General features: G+C 49.0%; 1 protein-coding gene across 1 annotated transcript in view; it reads left to right on the plus strand.

The window, feature by feature from the left end:
- MYT1 (myelin transcription factor 1) overlaps positions 1 to 12,241 on the plus strand; it is a 63,601-nt gene extending 51,360 nt beyond the window's left edge. The window contains exons 17-23 of the mRNA XM_083801139.1: positions 121 to 183; positions 805 to 888; positions 4,720 to 4,941; positions 5,553 to 5,644; positions 6,463 to 6,566; positions 6,652 to 6,795; positions 8,253 to 12,241. Of these exons, the coding sequence (XP_083657265.1) occupies positions 121 to 183; positions 805 to 888; positions 4,720 to 4,941; positions 5,553 to 5,644; positions 6,463 to 6,566; positions 6,652 to 6,795; positions 8,253 to 8,393 (850 nt within the window). The 3' untranslated portion in view covers positions 8,394 to 12,241. The remainder of the gene's footprint in view (positions 1 to 120; positions 184 to 804; positions 889 to 4,719; positions 4,942 to 5,552; positions 5,645 to 6,462; positions 6,567 to 6,651; positions 6,796 to 8,252) is intronic.
- Positions 12,242 to 17,022: the final 4,781 nt, after the last annotated feature.

Consider the following 17,022-nt stretch of genomic DNA (forward strand, 5'->3'; position numbering starts at 1 on the left):
AGAAGGGGCCGGGAGAAAATCCTGCTTCGGTGCTGCCCAGATTTCTCTGGCACAAGCGGTGCAAATCCTCCAGCCCTGTGCGTGTCCGCTGGCTAATGGGAGCCTCCCTTTCTTCTGCAGGTGCCCTACTCCTGGCTGTGACGGCTCTGGTCACATAACAGGAAATTATGCATCGCATAGAAGGTAAGATCTTCCCTTAAATTATTTTATCCTTAGTCTCTTACTGTTTTTTTTTTCTCTTCTTTTTTTTCCTTTTTTTCTTTTTTTTTATTTTCTTTCTTTCTTATTTTTTTTCCCTGCAATGGGCAGAGTTGTAAAGTTCTGAATAAAACATTAATGTTACTGACAACTGAAGCCTATTTTCATCTCTTTAATCTGACTATTTTTTTTCTTTTTTTTTGATGTTTCCAGCATCTGATTAGAAGCTCCCTTCAATAGAATAAAAGACAAAGGGTCAGATTTTAGCTGATGCAATGTTCCTGTTAATAATGCTACCTATTTATGACTTCTATTATCACTTTAGAGCATTAATAGTGGAGATCTGAGCCTTCTGTTTCAACAATTCCATTAAACATCGCAGGCTGCTAGCAGATATCTTCTTATCTAGACACCGTTAATTACTGTCCATCTCCCTCAAATATATAGATATATTTTTTTTCCTTCTGACTTCTGGTGATGTGAAGCTGCAAATCGAGAGAGATCAAAACAGTGTGCGAAGTGCAGGGGGAAGCTGACTGGAGCGGGGGAATTGCGTGCGCGGGGCCCTGCCTCTCAGACAGGCCTTTCTTCTCTTTTCAAACACAGTCTGTCAGGCTGCCCTCGTGCCAAGAAAAGCGGGATCAAGATAACCCCGACAAAGGATGATAAAGAAGACCCGGAGCTGATGAAGTAAGTCTGGATAAAACCACCCTGCATCCCCACCGCTCAGAGCATCGCCTGCCTGGGGCCGGGCTCCGGCACCGTCAAAGCTTTTCCACATTATTCCCCTGATTTTTTCCCTGATGCCAGAAATGTTGCTGCAATTCTGAAATTGGATGGGAAAATTGGGAGGTAGGGGGGGTAACGGTGTTTTGTTTATTTATCTCATTGTTGTTTGCAGATGTGAAAGGTAGGTTGGCAGGGCACCGACGGTTCCTCTCCTTCCTGTGCTTTATATAATTCCTGAGGAAATCGCTGGTGTTGGGAATGAGGGTAAAAACACGCAGCCAGGTGAAATGTTGGGGGTTTTCAGGGTGGAAATGGGCAGGTGAGGGGTGCTGGTGGGCTCGCTCAGCTTCCCAGCACCATGTTGGGTCAGGACCTGGTAGCAGTGAATAAGATGTGTTTTGTTGGGTCTTCGCCACTGCTGAGTGTTCAGAGCGAACTGAAAAAGCCTTTCTCTGCTGCCATGGGCTGAATTTTTCAGAACCACCCAGGGGAATATTCCTCCTGGGAACAGGGATCTGAAATCCCTTAGCCCACTTCAAACCCTCTCATCCTGGCTCTCAGCACACCGCAGCACCATGGGCTGGGTGCCCAGGGGCTGCACCGCGACCCCTTGCACAGCTCCAGGATGTCAAAACCTTTATGGCAGGATGCGGCCAGCCCCAACTCCAGGATCCTATTTTTGGTTAACCCAGCACATCCCCAGCCTTGCCAGAACCTACCCAGTAACCCAGTGGGTGCAGGAGGAGCAGGGTGAAAAGAAGCATGGGAGGCCAGAGCAAACCTTTTAGTGAGTTTCTGGATGCTGCTGGAGCAGCCAGGAGTGCTGGCACTTCTGGCCAAACCCCTTTGGCTCAGCAAACTCTCCCCAGACATTTTTCTCCCTATTTTAGCCCTTCCCTTGCCAGGGCAGCTCTCACCCTCGCCGAATTTCGGAGGGCCAGGAGCAGAGGCTGAGCTGGCTGCTGCTGGCCCCTGCGCTCTGCCAGGGCTGCGGGGAGCCGGGGCGCACGAGCTGGGGAAAGGAGCTGTACGAAGCAGATGATATTTGAGCCATCTGCTCTGTTCTCACTCCTCTGTCTCCAGGAAGGAAAGCCTCTGAGTTAAATGAACTGTGTGCCTAATTAGCAGGAGTTAGCAGAGTTTATTAAAAATTAAGCAAACTGCTCAATAATCTGCAGGAAAAACAACAACAACAACAACAAAACCCTTTTGGACTCAAATATCCTAAATTGCTGGTGGCATTGCAATGCTGCTCCATTAACTGGTGTCATGGCTAAGGACAGGAAAAGCAGCAAGTGTGGTCGCAGGGCTGCTGGGCTTTTGCACTGCTGGATGCACCCAGCGGCTTCCCCAGCACAGCTTCTTGGCAGGAGCTCTCTTCCCAGGGCAAAGGGAAACGGGGCTCCTGTAGGGCTGGTTTGTTATGGTGCAGCTGGCGCTTGCACAGGGATGCGGGAGGAGCTGTCGGGGCAGCTTCTGCAGAATCGAAACTCCTTCCTGGTGGCTGGGGCTGTCCCGTACCCAAGGGGTACAAATGCTGGAAGCTAATGGGGAAAAGTAACATGCTGGAGCATCAGTAGGGATGGGATTTTCTGGATCGCAGAGAACTGATGCTGTCCATCACCAAACTGGCCTCTGAGACCTGGCTGTGGCTCCGTGCCCCTGTTTGCAGCAGGATGGTGGGGCGCAGGGGGGCGTGAAAGCATCCCCTGATGTGTTGCAGTACAAGCAGCAACCCCCGGTCCTCCAATATTCCCAGGATGAGCATCATCTCCTTGACATGTGCAAAACAGCACGGTGCAATGGTCTCTTCACTGCTGGCTTCCTCCAGTCCTTGGAAGCTGGAGTTTTGTCTCCGGCACAAGGTGCACCCGGTGCACATCCCCACGGGGATGCGTTAAGGAGCTTTGCCTCCAAATCCTTTCCTCTGCCTGCACCGAGTGCCTCTTGGAACCCGGCCGAGTTTTGCGCATCGCCACCAAGGAGAATGTCATTTAGTCCCTGTTGTTTTGCTGCTCAGCCTTCAAGCAATTTGCTACAGATGTGGTAGAACAGATCACCTCAACCTTCAGCCCAGCCCTGGCATAAAGCGGAAGCATCCGTGGCTGCCTAATTGATCGAGCACTGCCGTTACTTCCGTTAAATAATAATAATAAAATAAAATATCCAAGCCAGCTGTTTTGCACAATAAGGCTCTGGTTTATTTTTTAAAAAATGGAAGTGTAATGAAAGTTAAATTAACAGTGTAAAATATGTAACGGTTGGGCCATAACAGCTGCATGCTAAATGCCGGGGTTTGTTTCTCTCTCTCTCTCTCTCTCTCTCTCTTTTTTTTCCTCTCCTTTTCCTCCTGAGGATTCAGTAATTTGCTCGTGATCATATAAAAGCAATGATGTTATGAATTTACTGAGGATCCTGCTGGCAGGGATATTATAAGTGAATTGTGCTGCATTTGCAGCTGATTAAAATTGAGATCAGCATTTTTCAAATTATCTTGGGAAAATAATGGGTGTGCGGCTCCCCCTTCTGCTGTCAGCTCCCTTTTGTACGAAACATAAACAATAAGGGGAATCATTTCTGTGGCGAAACTGCTGCGATTTTCAGGAGCAGCTCAGTGGTTATTTTGCTGGGGAAACCTGAAGCCCCTAATTGCTTTCCAACTGAGGACAAGAGGTTATTTTCACCATTTCTTGCCTACTTTTTTTTTTTTTTCCTTCCCTTTTATAGGGCAACCTCCCTCAAGTAATAAACTTTTAACTGTATTTATAATTGACTAGCATCTTTAAGCAAGTGCAAGGCGCAGCAGAAACCTTAATGGACACTCAGGGCTGTGCTGAGCGGCTGCGTGTAGGTGGTGTGCCGTTGGGCTGGCGAGCAGGGGGACAGTGGCTCCTTTCACAGCACTTTTTGCTAATTAACACTGGCCATGTCAGCACTGCCACCGCACCTCCAGCATGCTTTAACCGGCCCTAATCAGTGCTGGAGGCACGGGGACGGAGGGTTTGTGCTGGGACGGACAGCAATTCCTGCTTCCAAAGGTGTTTGGTGCGAGCGTGTCCTCCTTGGGGGGGTGTCAGGACCCAAAGTCAGGACCCAGGTGGCCACCTGGCACCCGAGGCGCCCACCCAGCAGGGTTTTTGACCTTCTGTGTGATGGGTTGGGACTCCCCGGCAGCTGCTGTTCAGCTGTTTTGCTGCAAGTGTGGCGCTGATGTGGTCTGCTGGCTGGCTTTGGGTCTTTTTGGGGGGACAGCCATCTGCCTCCCGTATCCATTGCTGTAAAAACAGAGCTTATTTTCCCTGAAGTGGGGTTTCCATTACATGTTCGGTAGAAGTAACTACATGTTTGTGTCCCTGTCCCCTGGTTTTGGACTTAGAAAGCACCTCTCCTCCCGTGCCGTGCAGCTTCTACCCTGCAGCACCAGCGGGCTGGGGGGGGAAGGTTCCCTCTGGCACTGTCCTGCTCTGCTGCCCTCCATCCCCTGCTCAGCTCAGGGATGAGCCCTTGCAGTGACAGAAGGTCTCAGCCTGGTTTCGTTGCCATCTCTAGCCATGGAAATAGCATGTAGAGCCCAGTGAGTCCCCCAGATTCTTAAAACCCATGGGAAGAGACATCCCAGCAGATGCAAAGCAGTGTGATCTTCTCCATCATTAAAGCACCGACCAAATAAAATCCAGATGAGGTCCCCAGGCATGAACGCTCACTTCCCACACTTTCCCTTTCCTGCTCATCCATATTTCCCTTCCATCCATCTTCATTCCTGTGCTGTATTTTTTTTTTCCCTGTGCCCAGGTGTCCGGTTCCTGGCTGCGTTGGGCTTGGACACATCAGTGGCAAATACGCCTCGCACCGGAGCGCGTCAGGGTGCCCCCTCGCAGCCCGCAGGCAGAAGGAAGGATCCCTCAACGGCTCCTCGTTTTCCTGGAAATCGTTAAAAAACGAAGGCCCGACCTGCCCTACCCCTGGCTGCGACGGCTCCGGCCACGCCAACGGGAGCTTCCTCACTCACAGGAGGTAAAGGATGGACTTGAGGTCACCCCGAAGGTGGCAGCAGTGCCGTGACAGTGTGACGGTTTGGGGACCAACCTGCCTGCCTGTGAACGCTGCCCGAGCATCGTTCAGCTCTTGCGGAAAGGCCCCGTAACTGCTGCCTCTGATGCTGGCCTCTGCCAGGTTGCTTCAAGGGTTGTGTTATCTGCACGGGATAAAAATGCTTGGAAATGCTTTGTTCTTGTAACTTTTCAATGGCGAGGTGTGAATTGACCAAAGTCATGAAAAGCGGTGATAGAATGTCGTTTAGCACGCCAGCTCAGGAATTTGGCAACCAAAAGGGGGGCTTGATGCCCAATCCATCCAGACTCGTTTCACCTTCCTTGCCTGTCATGCCCTCTCTTTTAGGAAACAACACGTTTTTTTAAAAATCTTTGCTCAGAGAAAATTGCTCTTGCTTTATAAATGAGGACCTTAGTGGCATTATTCATAAAGCAATTTCCTCTGCACCATAAAAAGCTTTTAGAAGGGCTGTCTCACAGCATGAGCTCCACCAAATGGTACGCACTCTTGTTGGGAACATAGCACCTATAAATACGGAGAGTTTATGAAACCCATTTTTACTTGCTTTTCAGTTTGTCAGGGTGCCCACGAGCTACTTTTGCTGGGAAGAAAGGAAAACTCTCAGGGGATGAAATTCTCAACACAAAGTTCAAGACCAGCGATGGTAAGGATTTTCACTCATTTTTTTCTGGCAGGTGTGTCAGGTACTGAACCTATATGCCTTGTTCTTTGCTGGCTGAAACCTGAAAGCCTCAGTTTTACTAGCAAATCCTGTGCTACGAACACCCCTTTTGGGGTTGCCTCAGTGTTGGGGGTGGTGTGGCACTGATGCTGCTCCCTGATTGACGTAGGTGAAATGGCAAAGGAGATCCCATAGTGAAGTAGTGCTGAAATCAAGATGTTTTTTCAAGTATTTTCTGGCATTTTCACAAGTCCCTTTCAGTCATTTTGCTATTTTCACCTATTCAAGACTTCTAATCTCACAGCTATTTCTGGATCTGGAGTTTTGTTAGTGATGGCACTATCACTATTTCTGGTGAGGGGTTTTGGTATTGGGCAAGGTTTGGATGTTTTACTTGAATTCTTATACAGTTTGGAAGATTAATTTCTTCTAGAAAGGTTCCCTTATTTTACTAGCCTCATAATTTCTAATTAAGACACGCGTTCATTTTTCAAATTACATCTTCCTGACTTAGGACCAGACAGAGCGAACTGAGTTGTCAGGGCAGCCAACCTTGCAGGGTATGCAGATGCGCTGGGCTCCAACGGCTACGCTCTACTTTGCTTTTGCATTTACATATTGACCTGTAAAGCACTATTGAACCGCGCTGTTGAAAGCCTCGCTTAAAAAATAAATAAAAAAATACAGCAAGCGAGATGTGCACCCCGTGCTGAGGACATGAAAGCAAAGGGGAGGACGTTGGGAGGTGGGATGCCTGCCCACGCGAAGGGGCTGAACGCCTGCCGCTTTCCCTCCTGCAGTTCTGGAGAACGATGAAGAGATCAAGCAGCTGAACAAGGAGATCAGCGAGCTGAACGAGTCCAACTCGGAGATGGAAGCTGCCATGGTGAAGCTGCAGTCGCAGGTTTGTGAGCGTGGACGTGCGGCCGAACTCCCGGTGGGTGCCCTCGAGGGAGGGCTGCTAACCCTGCCTGCTCCTTGCTCTGCAGATCTCCACCATGGAGAAGAACCTGAAGAACATTGAGGAGGAAAACAAAATCATAGAGGAGCAAAACGAAGCCCTGTTCCTGGAGCTCTCAGGGTTGAGCCAGGCTCTAATCCAAAGTCTTGCCAATATCCGCCTTCCGCACATGGTAAGAAACTTTGACGGCGCCTGGCCCTAAGCGGGGTGATCGAGGGAGCAGAGCGAGATCTGGCTCAGATAAGGCTTATGGACCATTAAAGAGGGGGAGAATTTCTCTATGTACACCTACCCGTCCTTTATAAGATCAGTGCTTTTGCCTTATCTCTGAAGCCTGCATTATATCTCCCTTTTGTTGTCATTTTCTGCTGATCTCCTTTTGTATCTATTGTTCTGTCTCATTACATCTGGGAGCATTATCACAAAATAGGAAACTTTATCAAGGGCACCCAGCGCCTTTTAGGCTAAGACAGCACAAGCAGAGATCAGGAGGGATTGGATTTCAACGTCAGAGAGATCTTACAGCTCCCATTATAATGCAGGTAGTTTCAATTCAGTTTTGAATAGCTGGCAGCCAAAGAATAGCATTCTTAAAGAGAGTGTATTTTGTTTAATTTAACAAGGTCTAACAGCCCACAGCATGTTACCATAGAGTTACTGCAAAATGAAAAGGCTGCATTAAAATAGTAAAACCACAAAAGGCTATTAATTACCTTCCCTCTATTCCCAGGAATGTAATTACTGTTGTCAAAAACAGGTGTGTGCAGGGGGGGGCTGCGTGCTGGTGGGGAAGCTGTCCTCTTGCAAGCCATAACGACCATCACGATGATCAGAGGAATGAGCTTTTGATTTATTTTTTTCTGCCATCATTTTTTGGGAATCCTTTTCATTGGGGGCTGTATTTAAATTCAGGCTGGTTGGAGACATGCCATCCTCCAGCAGAACAGTTTTGGACAGTATTCACCCAGCTGCCTAACTGGCAGAAAACTGCTCACTGAGTGCTTTTTTTGTAAAGTATTTGACTCATAAAGGTCAAATAAACTGTTCAGCAAATATATTTTCAAGGTTTCAGGCAACTCCAATTAAATAAGGCCCAGGAGACTTGTATGCTTATTTTATTCCTGCTCTTTTTCTTCCTCCTCCTTGTTACGTTTTTCCCTGTTAACCCTGAGATAGGTGTTTGCAAGGTTTCCACGATGCCCCTCAAAAGCCAAAGCTGTCCAGCAGCAGCGGCATGCTGGCGTGGGCAGGCACGAGCCCAGGGTGACCTGCTCCTGTCCTAACTTTGCCTTTGATTCCCCCTGGGATGCTGAGCAGTGCCTGCCTCCTCTCGTCCCCCAACCTTTCATTTCCATGGCTTGATTCAGCCTCAAGCCTGTCAAACTGCCTGCACACACTTAACCTGGTGCTGTTAATTGTTCCTCATGGCCAATGCATGAAAAAATGAGCAACCAGTGAAGACTTTGTAGGATCAGGGCTTGCACAATGACTTTCCCGTACGCACAGCACCACGCACAAAGAGCCTCTGATGTCGAGACCGTTGGCTGTTGGTATGATTACTTGCAAAGAAAGATTTCAATCCTTTCCTGCTCTACTGCTAACACTTTTATTTGGCTTTTTTGGCTGCAGGAGCCCATTAGCGAGCAGAACTTCGATGCGTACGTGAACACGCTGACCGATATGTACACCAACCAGGAGTGCTACCAGAACCCGGAGAACAAGGACCTGCTGGAGAGCATCAAGCAAGCCGTCAAGGGCATCCAGGTTTAGTGCCGTGGGATGGAGACAGGCAAGCAAACAGACTGTAAGACGGAACTTTCCCTCCGAGTATTCAGGTTTACAAGTTGTAAAACTTGTTTAATGAATGAAAAAAAAAACAAAAAAAAACCACACAAAGGACCAAAACATAACCAAGAGGCCATTTCTGAGACGTGGAACTGATCGAACTCAATGTTCTCGTTTACTTAACTTTGGACCTTCTTAGGAAAAGTGGGATTTTTCTCCCTGGACCACGAGGTAGACCAGGATGGAAGGTTAAATTCTCCAGTAGGCTGTGGGGCTCGGCAGCTGGTGAAGAGCAGGCGTCTTTCATAAGCTGCCATGCTTTCACAGAGTTGATCCAAGGGTTAAAACGTTACAAGAACAGGGTTTTGTCTGATCCAAGACTAGCGTATGACTGGCTCAAACCCTCATGTTGTCTATGGTCGTATGTCCAGATCACCTACTCACCCATGAATTATGTTATATGTTGCTATAAGTGCTGGAGCTGCAAGCTACCTGTAAATCTGAACCTGTGCTGGGCCTCCCAACCCCAGGAGTTCAGATATCCACTGGGCATGGGAACTCTTAAGTATTATAAAGTAGCTTATTTTTATTTTCTGAAAGAAATCTGAAGAGCAGTTCTGGATCTCCAGTGGAAAGCGCAATGGAAAAAAGGTTCTCAGGGAAGCTTTTGGAGTTTGCAACTACAGTATTCCTTTGTCTGTCTTAAATATGAGAATAGCTATTATGAATAGGCCAATACCAGATATTTCATACGGAAGAATTCTTAATGTGTCATGGTCCGGTGTATATGATTTTTTGGAAGTCTGTTTGATGACAGTTCTGGTTCTTTTCATTATTGTGATCATCCTTACAGTGGCGCAGTACTGCCAGTCCAGAGATCATACATCAATGCCAGAGAACGTTTGAGATTGCGATGAACAAAAAACAAACAAGCAAACAAAGAAAAAAGCAACAAAAATAGAAATGTTAATTGATGGCCAGCAAAGTGCTTACTTAACGTGAATCAGCAATTTATTTCTTGCAGATATCCACAGGGCAATGGGTTTTTCTTGGTTTGGTGTTCTACACCTTGTGCAAAATCACAGCACAAGCGCCGTTCTGGAGGAAAAAAAAAAAAAAAGAGAGAAAAAGAAAAAAAAAAAAAAAGCATTCAGGTATTGGGTGTTGTTCCAAAGAAGCATTTTGTAAGCAGCTCGGTACGTGCAGCTCCGTGAATGTCGCCGCGATGCTCCAGCCTCCAGCTGAGCGTGGTGGGGCTCGGGGGCCATTTCGGCACCTTTCCAAGCAAAGGAGAGGTGGGAGCTCCTTTTCTTAGAAAAAGAAAAGGATCTCCCACCCAGGGCTCGCCGCCGCCCTGGTGTAAACGCCTTGGAAGCGGAAGGGGCGAAACCCCTCCGGGGTCCCAGCACGGGGGGCGTTCGCCCCCCGCACTGCTCCTGGTGGCGTTGGGGCAGAGCGGAGGTGGGGATGATTTTGGTGACCGATGCTAAAGGCGAGGCCATGGCGGCGTTTCGAGCCCAATCCCGCAGTTATTTGGGGCGGAATCTGTGATTTGGAGAAGCCAGCGGGGAGCTCGGCCCGGGCTGGTCCCCCTGGGGAGCTCAGCGGGTGCACGGCCACACCGAGGCCTCCGCGGGCTCAGACTCCGTGAGTTCACTTATTTTAGAACCCATTCCAAGTGCAAAACTACAAAAGAAAGGGGAAAAAATAATAATAATAATAATTTGAGGTGTTAAAAACACAATGTTCTTAACATGTAAATAGAGTCCAAATTGATTGTGACTGCAATTCAGTTAGTATTTAAAAGTAGAGAAATTGCACTTCCTGGAAGAAAGAGAGGAAAAAAAAAAAGTAGTTAGTTTAATTATCCTGTAAATTATTTAATTTTGGCAAGATGTATGTAATTTATATTTACAACACCTTATGTTAACTTTTTCTATTTATTTAACTTTTTTATTTATTAATTTTATACTTACTTTAAACTGGACACCGCACCATAGAAAAGAAGATAAAAGAAGCAAAAAAAAAAGTTTAAAATTAAAACTTTTGACCATAAAAAGTGATATTCCAAAAAAAAAAAAGAAAAATCCCTATCTACAACTCCTACTTGTAATTTTGATGCAACCAAGTTATTTTTTATATATTTTGTTATTTATTCTTTTAACGATGGGAATTTTTTTAAAGATATTTTATAACTGAGACATTTTGATAATTTTTTGGTTTGTTTTTTTGTGGGGGCAGGGGCACCGGGGGAAGAGAGACTTTTTCAGTTTTTCTTTTCTTTTTCATTCATATTGTTTCAGGCACTGATAACAGGAAATGAAAATTCTGTATTTATTATTTATTTAATATTTAAGTCGAAAAAAATGAACTGTGCTCTTGTTGTATATTTATTTTGTCGTTTGTGTGTCGGTTATGTGATGACTGAGTACTTGTTTATGTGAAGGAATACTGTTAATATTTAAATAATAAAGAGTCACATTGAAAGTTATAGCAGGCTACATGTTATTCTGTGAAAATGAATACTGTGATCTACTTTCCTCAGGAAATGTATTTTGCAGACAGAACTTCCTTATGTACTGGCAGGGTTATTTCGTAATAAAACCCAGTTCTGTTTGTGACTTTAGTTCCTATGGTCTTTCTTCGAGCTTCTGCCAATGTCCCCGACGTGTCCCCGAGCAGGGGTCGCATCCTGCCCCCCCCCAGCACTCAGCAGCCCTGTGTGAGCAAAGGAGGTGCCGGGGGAGGACGGGGCGCAGGATGGATGCTTTCGCCCTCTGGATTTACTGAAAAATCACAAAATTGATCCTCGAGCTTTAGCTTAAAATGCCGGGAGGCGGTTGTTCTTCTCGACAGGATTTCCTCGCTTTTATTTGCCTGGCTCCCAGGCTGTCCTCGTCAAGGAGCGGAGCTGCTTCGCCGGAGAAAGAGTCTCGCTTTTGAAGCTGGGGCAATGAAGGGAATCCATCACCGTGCTCTTCGTCGGAGGAGGCGTTTCTGAAGTGGCCGAAATTCACTTTAGCTCTGCTGGAGTCGCAGCTTCCGAGGTGAAATAAGGTAAATCACATTAAGGCCGCTTGGAGCTGAGCGAGTTGGGGCAAATGGGGAATTTCAGGCAGGTCTGTCATCGAGAAATTCATTTCTCTTATTAAGTGAGCTGAGCCTCCTGGCTGTCCCCGCGCAAGGGCACAAGCGGCGCTGGGTCGTGCCGGAGGTTGTGGCAGCGCTGCAGCAGCACGGGCGTGAAAGGCAGAGTGAAATGGAGGCAGACGGGTAAGGACTAGAGCCAGAGAAAGTTGGAGCAAGGTTTTGGGATAGAAACAAATTCCTTAAAGCCTTTCCTCAAAGATGCACGGCCGTAGTGTTCACCGGAAGCTTTTTTCTCCCTGTCGGGTGTCTGCGAGCTGCAGACTGGGCGAGCGGCAGAGTCTGGGACAGGTTTCACGGGGTTGGATCCTCCTGGGGCTGTGCTGGTGGCTCTTGCTTCATGTCTGTGGGTTCGGGGCTGGCAGGGCAGGCAGCCGGCTGCCAGTTCTGCTGCCAGCTCTGCTCCCTCCCTTCGCAGGGCGTGGGCTAATTGCAAAGTGCAAGGCAGGGGGCAATTAGAGCCTTGTAGCCCCAAACCTCTGAGCAAAAACACCCTTGGGAGCGAGGACTGCTGGACACCAAGCCCCAGGAGCTGGACGTGGATGCTTCTGGGGCTCCACGCCCGAGACACAAAGGTGTCCTGGGACCAGAGCTCCGCATACTTGGCCCCACGCAGCCCAGCATCGTCCCCGCCGTGCGACCAGCGTCACCAGCAGCTCTCCAGAAAAAAAAAAAATATATATATATATATATATAAAATATATATAAATGTGGCTGCCAAGTTTCGGGGTGTGAAAGCCACTCCAAACACAAAACCAAAAAATTCGCATCTCAAAGACGTGAGGCTCACCTCCCTCAGGACAAGGTCTCCTTGAGGCTTTGCTGGGGACCTCGTGGAGCTCGTGGGGTCCTGCCCCCTCCGCAACGAGCTGCACATCTTAAATGGGAAAAGGGGGCAGACTCGTGTGATGGCACGCCTAAACTGGCTGGCATGGCTTTTTTTCTGAAGGGCACGTCATTGTTTTGAGGGGGTGTTGATGGGCTTTGCACCACGAAGCGGTTCATCGTGCCAATATTTGATGATGATGATCGAGCTAATAGGCACGCTCGCGTGTCCTCTCCTAACGAATTGGCCGTGCTGCATAATGGAGCGGTTGGATTTGTGTTAAATTGCAGCTTTGGGAGCCATCACTGTGAGATGTTATCTTCTCCGAACTGGCGTCCTTTATCGCAGGGAAGGGAATTGAATTGGTTTAAGATGGTACACTGTGCGTTTATAGGTGTGCTTAGGAGAGCTCTTAAGCCTCCTCCGACAAGCGGAGGGTGAGAGCTGCACAGCAGAGGAGAGCGGGGCTTTGCTTCAAGGATGAAGGGAAAAGCTCCTTGTCAGCATACGGTCGTTTCTAAACACGTCGATAAATCATTGACCAACGAGAGCGTCATTTGGCCTCGCTGATGCCACTGTTAATTGTTAAAAGCTGCTAATGACCCTTCCCTCCGTTCTTCTGTTTAAGCGGTACCTTCCACGTTGACCCAGCCTCTCCTGGAGAGCCACAGGCTCCGGCAAGGGCTTTGGGGGGGAGCAGAAAGGGGTTTCTTTCCCAGCCTTGTGCATTTTTTCTGATTTTCTTCCCCTAGAGCTCCTCTGGGTGATGTCTCAAGGCTCCCACATGATGCATGGCCTCCTTTCCATCTGCCTCCTTGCCACCAGGCTGCCCTGTAACACCCAAGCCCCTCGGCAAGCTGTGGTGGTCCTGGCACCACCTGCATCCTGCCCACCCCACCAAAAACCCTCAGCGGACAAGGGGTGATCGTGCACGGTGGCCCCCAGAAAGGCCAGCTACAGTCACATCAAGGGTCCGAAAAGACTGGTGTGGTCGGGATGGGGTGGCCTGCTCCTCCATCAGGTTCTCCACCAGGGAGAGAAGACAACTATGCTTTTTGGCAGGGAATTCACCTCCTTGGGCCCCAAGAAGATGGTGCTGAGGGTGCTGGGGTCACCACAGCCCCCCCCCCCGACCAGCACTGAGCCCAGTGGGGCTGGCTGAAAGGCTCTGGCCTGCACTTGGCAATGCACTCACTTCTCCTACGCTTGGATGAGGAGATATATCCTGAAACAACCTTCCGCTTCGTACTGCGGGGCTCGTGGGACTGGGGCTGTAGGAAAGCGCGCGGATGATGCATTCGTCAGACAAATAGCTCTCGTTATTCCAGATGCCTTCACACCCTTCTTTCTGCAGGACAAATACATCACCGACTGCTGTAAAAATGGTACTATCAGATTTAAAGGCATTTTCATCCCTGTCAGCTGGAAAGTATAGCAAGCATTAAAGCCTGCATTCATTTGTAGACCGGCAACGCTCTTTTGTTTGAATGTCAGTGACGATCTGGAGAACCACGAGCCATGAAGAGACAAAGCAAGGACATGCAAACTGCTCAAGCTCCAGGAATGGCACCAAGGGTCAGAGCACGCCAGGAGGAGCCTGGACACGCTCAGGTTTGGTGTCTGACCCCGCAGCATTGGGGGACGTATGGGGACAGACTCAGCCAGACCTGGCCATGGCTAACTCCAGCACGCCCTTATCGAAGCCACGACGTGCCAAAGCTTTTCCCTGAATCTTCCTACTCCCAGTGAGTCCCAGAGTCCCCCCAAAATGGCATGAGACCAACTAGCCTGGACCCAAAGGGGGCTACCCTGGACTTTGCACCAGTTTAACGGTGCTGGCCTCAGGGGATTTGGTTTTGGCCCAAAGCTCATCGAGCCCAAGATCGAGAACCAGCTCCTCAGGTTTTGCTGTTGCCAGAGAACTCCTCGGGCTTCAGCATTTAATAATCCAGCCCAACCATGCTGAGGCTGTTCAGCAATTAAATAACATAAATCCAGAAGCTAGATTAATAAACAGTCTAGTCCGTCTAGAGCAGTCTACAGGGTGGAGAGATAAAACTGTAAAATATTTATTACTGGCTCGGGGATGAAGTCATTAATTTAATAACTACCCGTTGCTTTCTTCTTGCAGTTGTTAGCAGTCTGGAGGTTACAGAAGATTAGGTGGGAAACTCGCTGCCTCCCCGCCGAGAGGAGCCTTTCCCATGAAAGCCGGAGCCCAGCTCCCATCTGTCACCCCATTACGTCGGAGGTGGTGAATGTATTACCGAAATACAACAAAACCCAAATTTCTGCTGGCCACATGGCAACCCTCCATGAAATTTAATGAGGATGCTGCCCTTTTTGCACGGGGCCATTTCCAACAGCTGTAGAGATGAAGGCAGAAGACCTTCGCCGGCGCTCGCTGGTTGCTGGTGCCTTTGAGCACCGACGCTCCGCTGCCTCTGGTCCTGCGGCGCTGGGAGTGTCGTCAGCTCCCTCCTCTGTGCTTTCTCAGTGGGTTTTCACGTTTCTGTGGGAGGGAACACGGGCATTATTTCGGTCCCTGCTGTGATCTGATATTGGGGAGCATCCAGGACTTAGATATCAGCATCCTCTTTACAGTGATTATGGATGGAGCCTTCTGATGAGCAAGCTCCCCCGCTGACAACTCCAATCCGCGGCGATGCTGCGGCAAAAGTCGGGTGAGGGGGGTGAGGGAGGGTGCCTGTTTGTGTGTCCTTGGCAGATCTTGTCATCGTTTCACCCGGGGACAGTGAAGAGCTTTCATCCCAACAAAGTGCCGTGGGGAGGCTGGGTGCGATGCGGGGACACATGCTCCCGCCAGCTCTGGCTGGCGAGGGACCGAGACGCTGCTGATCTCCCTGCACTGACTGCGGAGGTAACCGAATCGCCTAAATAACTTAATTGAATCATTAGCCTCCTTCGGAAAATAAATAAAATACAAGCAGGCGTGTTCTGTGAGCGGGGGGTGCAGACCAACGGCTGTGCGCACACAGCGACGTGGGTGCAGGCACAGCCAGCCCTGCCAGGGCAGCCTCCAGCTGCAGCATCGTGGGGAGGAACGGCTCCAGCGGCACTTGGCACCCGTCCCTGTCCCTGTCCCTGCCCCTGTCCCTGCCACATGGCACGGCAGGGTGCTGCAGGGCTCCTGCCCGGCTCTGTCCTGGAGGAGCTGCAGGGAGCACTGCCCACGCTCCTGGCTCAGCCGCCAGCCTTGGAGAAGCCCCTTTGCCCCGGGCATCCCTGCATCTCCTAAAGCCTTAGAGGGCAGCAGAGCCACACAGAGCCACTCTGAGCAAAGCAGAAACAGGTGGGAGCCCTGAGTGTCTCGAGGAAGGATGAGAGGTTGACTGGAGGGATGGCAGCAATGGGGAAAGGCACCCATGTGCTCCAAAGCAACTTTTCAACTCGCAGGTTTTTTTTGTGGCTGAGGAATGCAGCAAGCACCAAGTAGCCTTGTTTTCAGGTCACACACCAGGTAATCTGTTTGACTCAAATTATTCTCGATGACTGCCTGGGGCAGAAAGCAAAACAACGTCCCTGAAATAATGTTCTGGCTTCTCCGCAAAGGAGACGCTCGCGTGAGGTTTGCGGGCAGCTCGGAGCAGGCAGGTCTGAAACTGGGTCTCCAGGCACTGGAGATGAGAAGCTCTGGACAGGTGGATGCCTTGGCAAAGACATTATGCTATGGCTCAGAGACATCAGGCTGTGTTTTAGCATAGACAGAGTGAGATTTCAGTGGTACCTGAAGCAGGAGGGGAGGGGGAAGGAGAGAGCAAAAACGCTTGTGCACCAGCCAGGCTTCTTTAGTGCAGAACGGCACAGCAGACCTGCAAGACATTTCTGTCATCACCAAAAAAGTAACAGAGACACTTCTGCAGAGTGCTAACCTCAATTTTCCCTTACAACGGGCTAATTTGCAACTGTCAGCATAAGCATCTTTGTCCTGACCATCCTGTACTCCGGTCCATGTCCAACACGGGCAGGGCTAACGCAGAGGCCCTACCCCGGTATCATGTCATCGCATTACCCTTTCATTTCTCTTATCAACGCCACCAGTCAGTTCCGCTCCTTATTCCCGGCCGTTATCACAACGAGCCAAGAAAGTGCAGAGCTTCAGCCAGAAGGAAAAAAAAAAAAAAAAAAAAAAAGAACAGGTGAAATTCTGATGTTGTCAGCTAAAATAGTTTCCAGATGAGCTCTGCCCACAAAGAGGCTGAATCTCAGGGATTTGGTTGCCAAATGTTGCATTTGCTCCCCATCCCTCCTCTCGGCTTCCAGCTCAAAGTGGAGCCCTGACACTGCAAAGTGTTAATAGAATTAGTCCCCTGCTCCAAACTGGTCGCTGGGGCTTGTTAGCTCAATTGTTGATGCTAAATTCTTATCAGAGCCACCTAAAAGAGCACTAATCTAGAAAGGCTGAACTCCCCGCCTGGGTCAGAGAAATTTAATTAAGCCCCAAGTAAAACTGGAAAATCGTTTTGAAAAGAGAAGAGATGAATGCAAAATGGTTTTCATCATTTGACTCTGTGTCTTCGCAGTTCAAACCCTCGCCTGTGATTGCAAAGAGAGTTTTGCTGGAGCAAAGGCTGAGTGAAAGGCAAGACGAGACTGATGCTCACCCAGTGAAAACAGAAA

Source organism: Anser anser (assembly GCF_964211835.1).
Source record: "Anser anser genome assembly, chromosome: 16".
In the NCBI taxonomy this organism is placed as follows: domain Eukaryota; kingdom Metazoa; phylum Chordata; class Aves; order Anseriformes; family Anatidae; genus Anser; species Anser anser.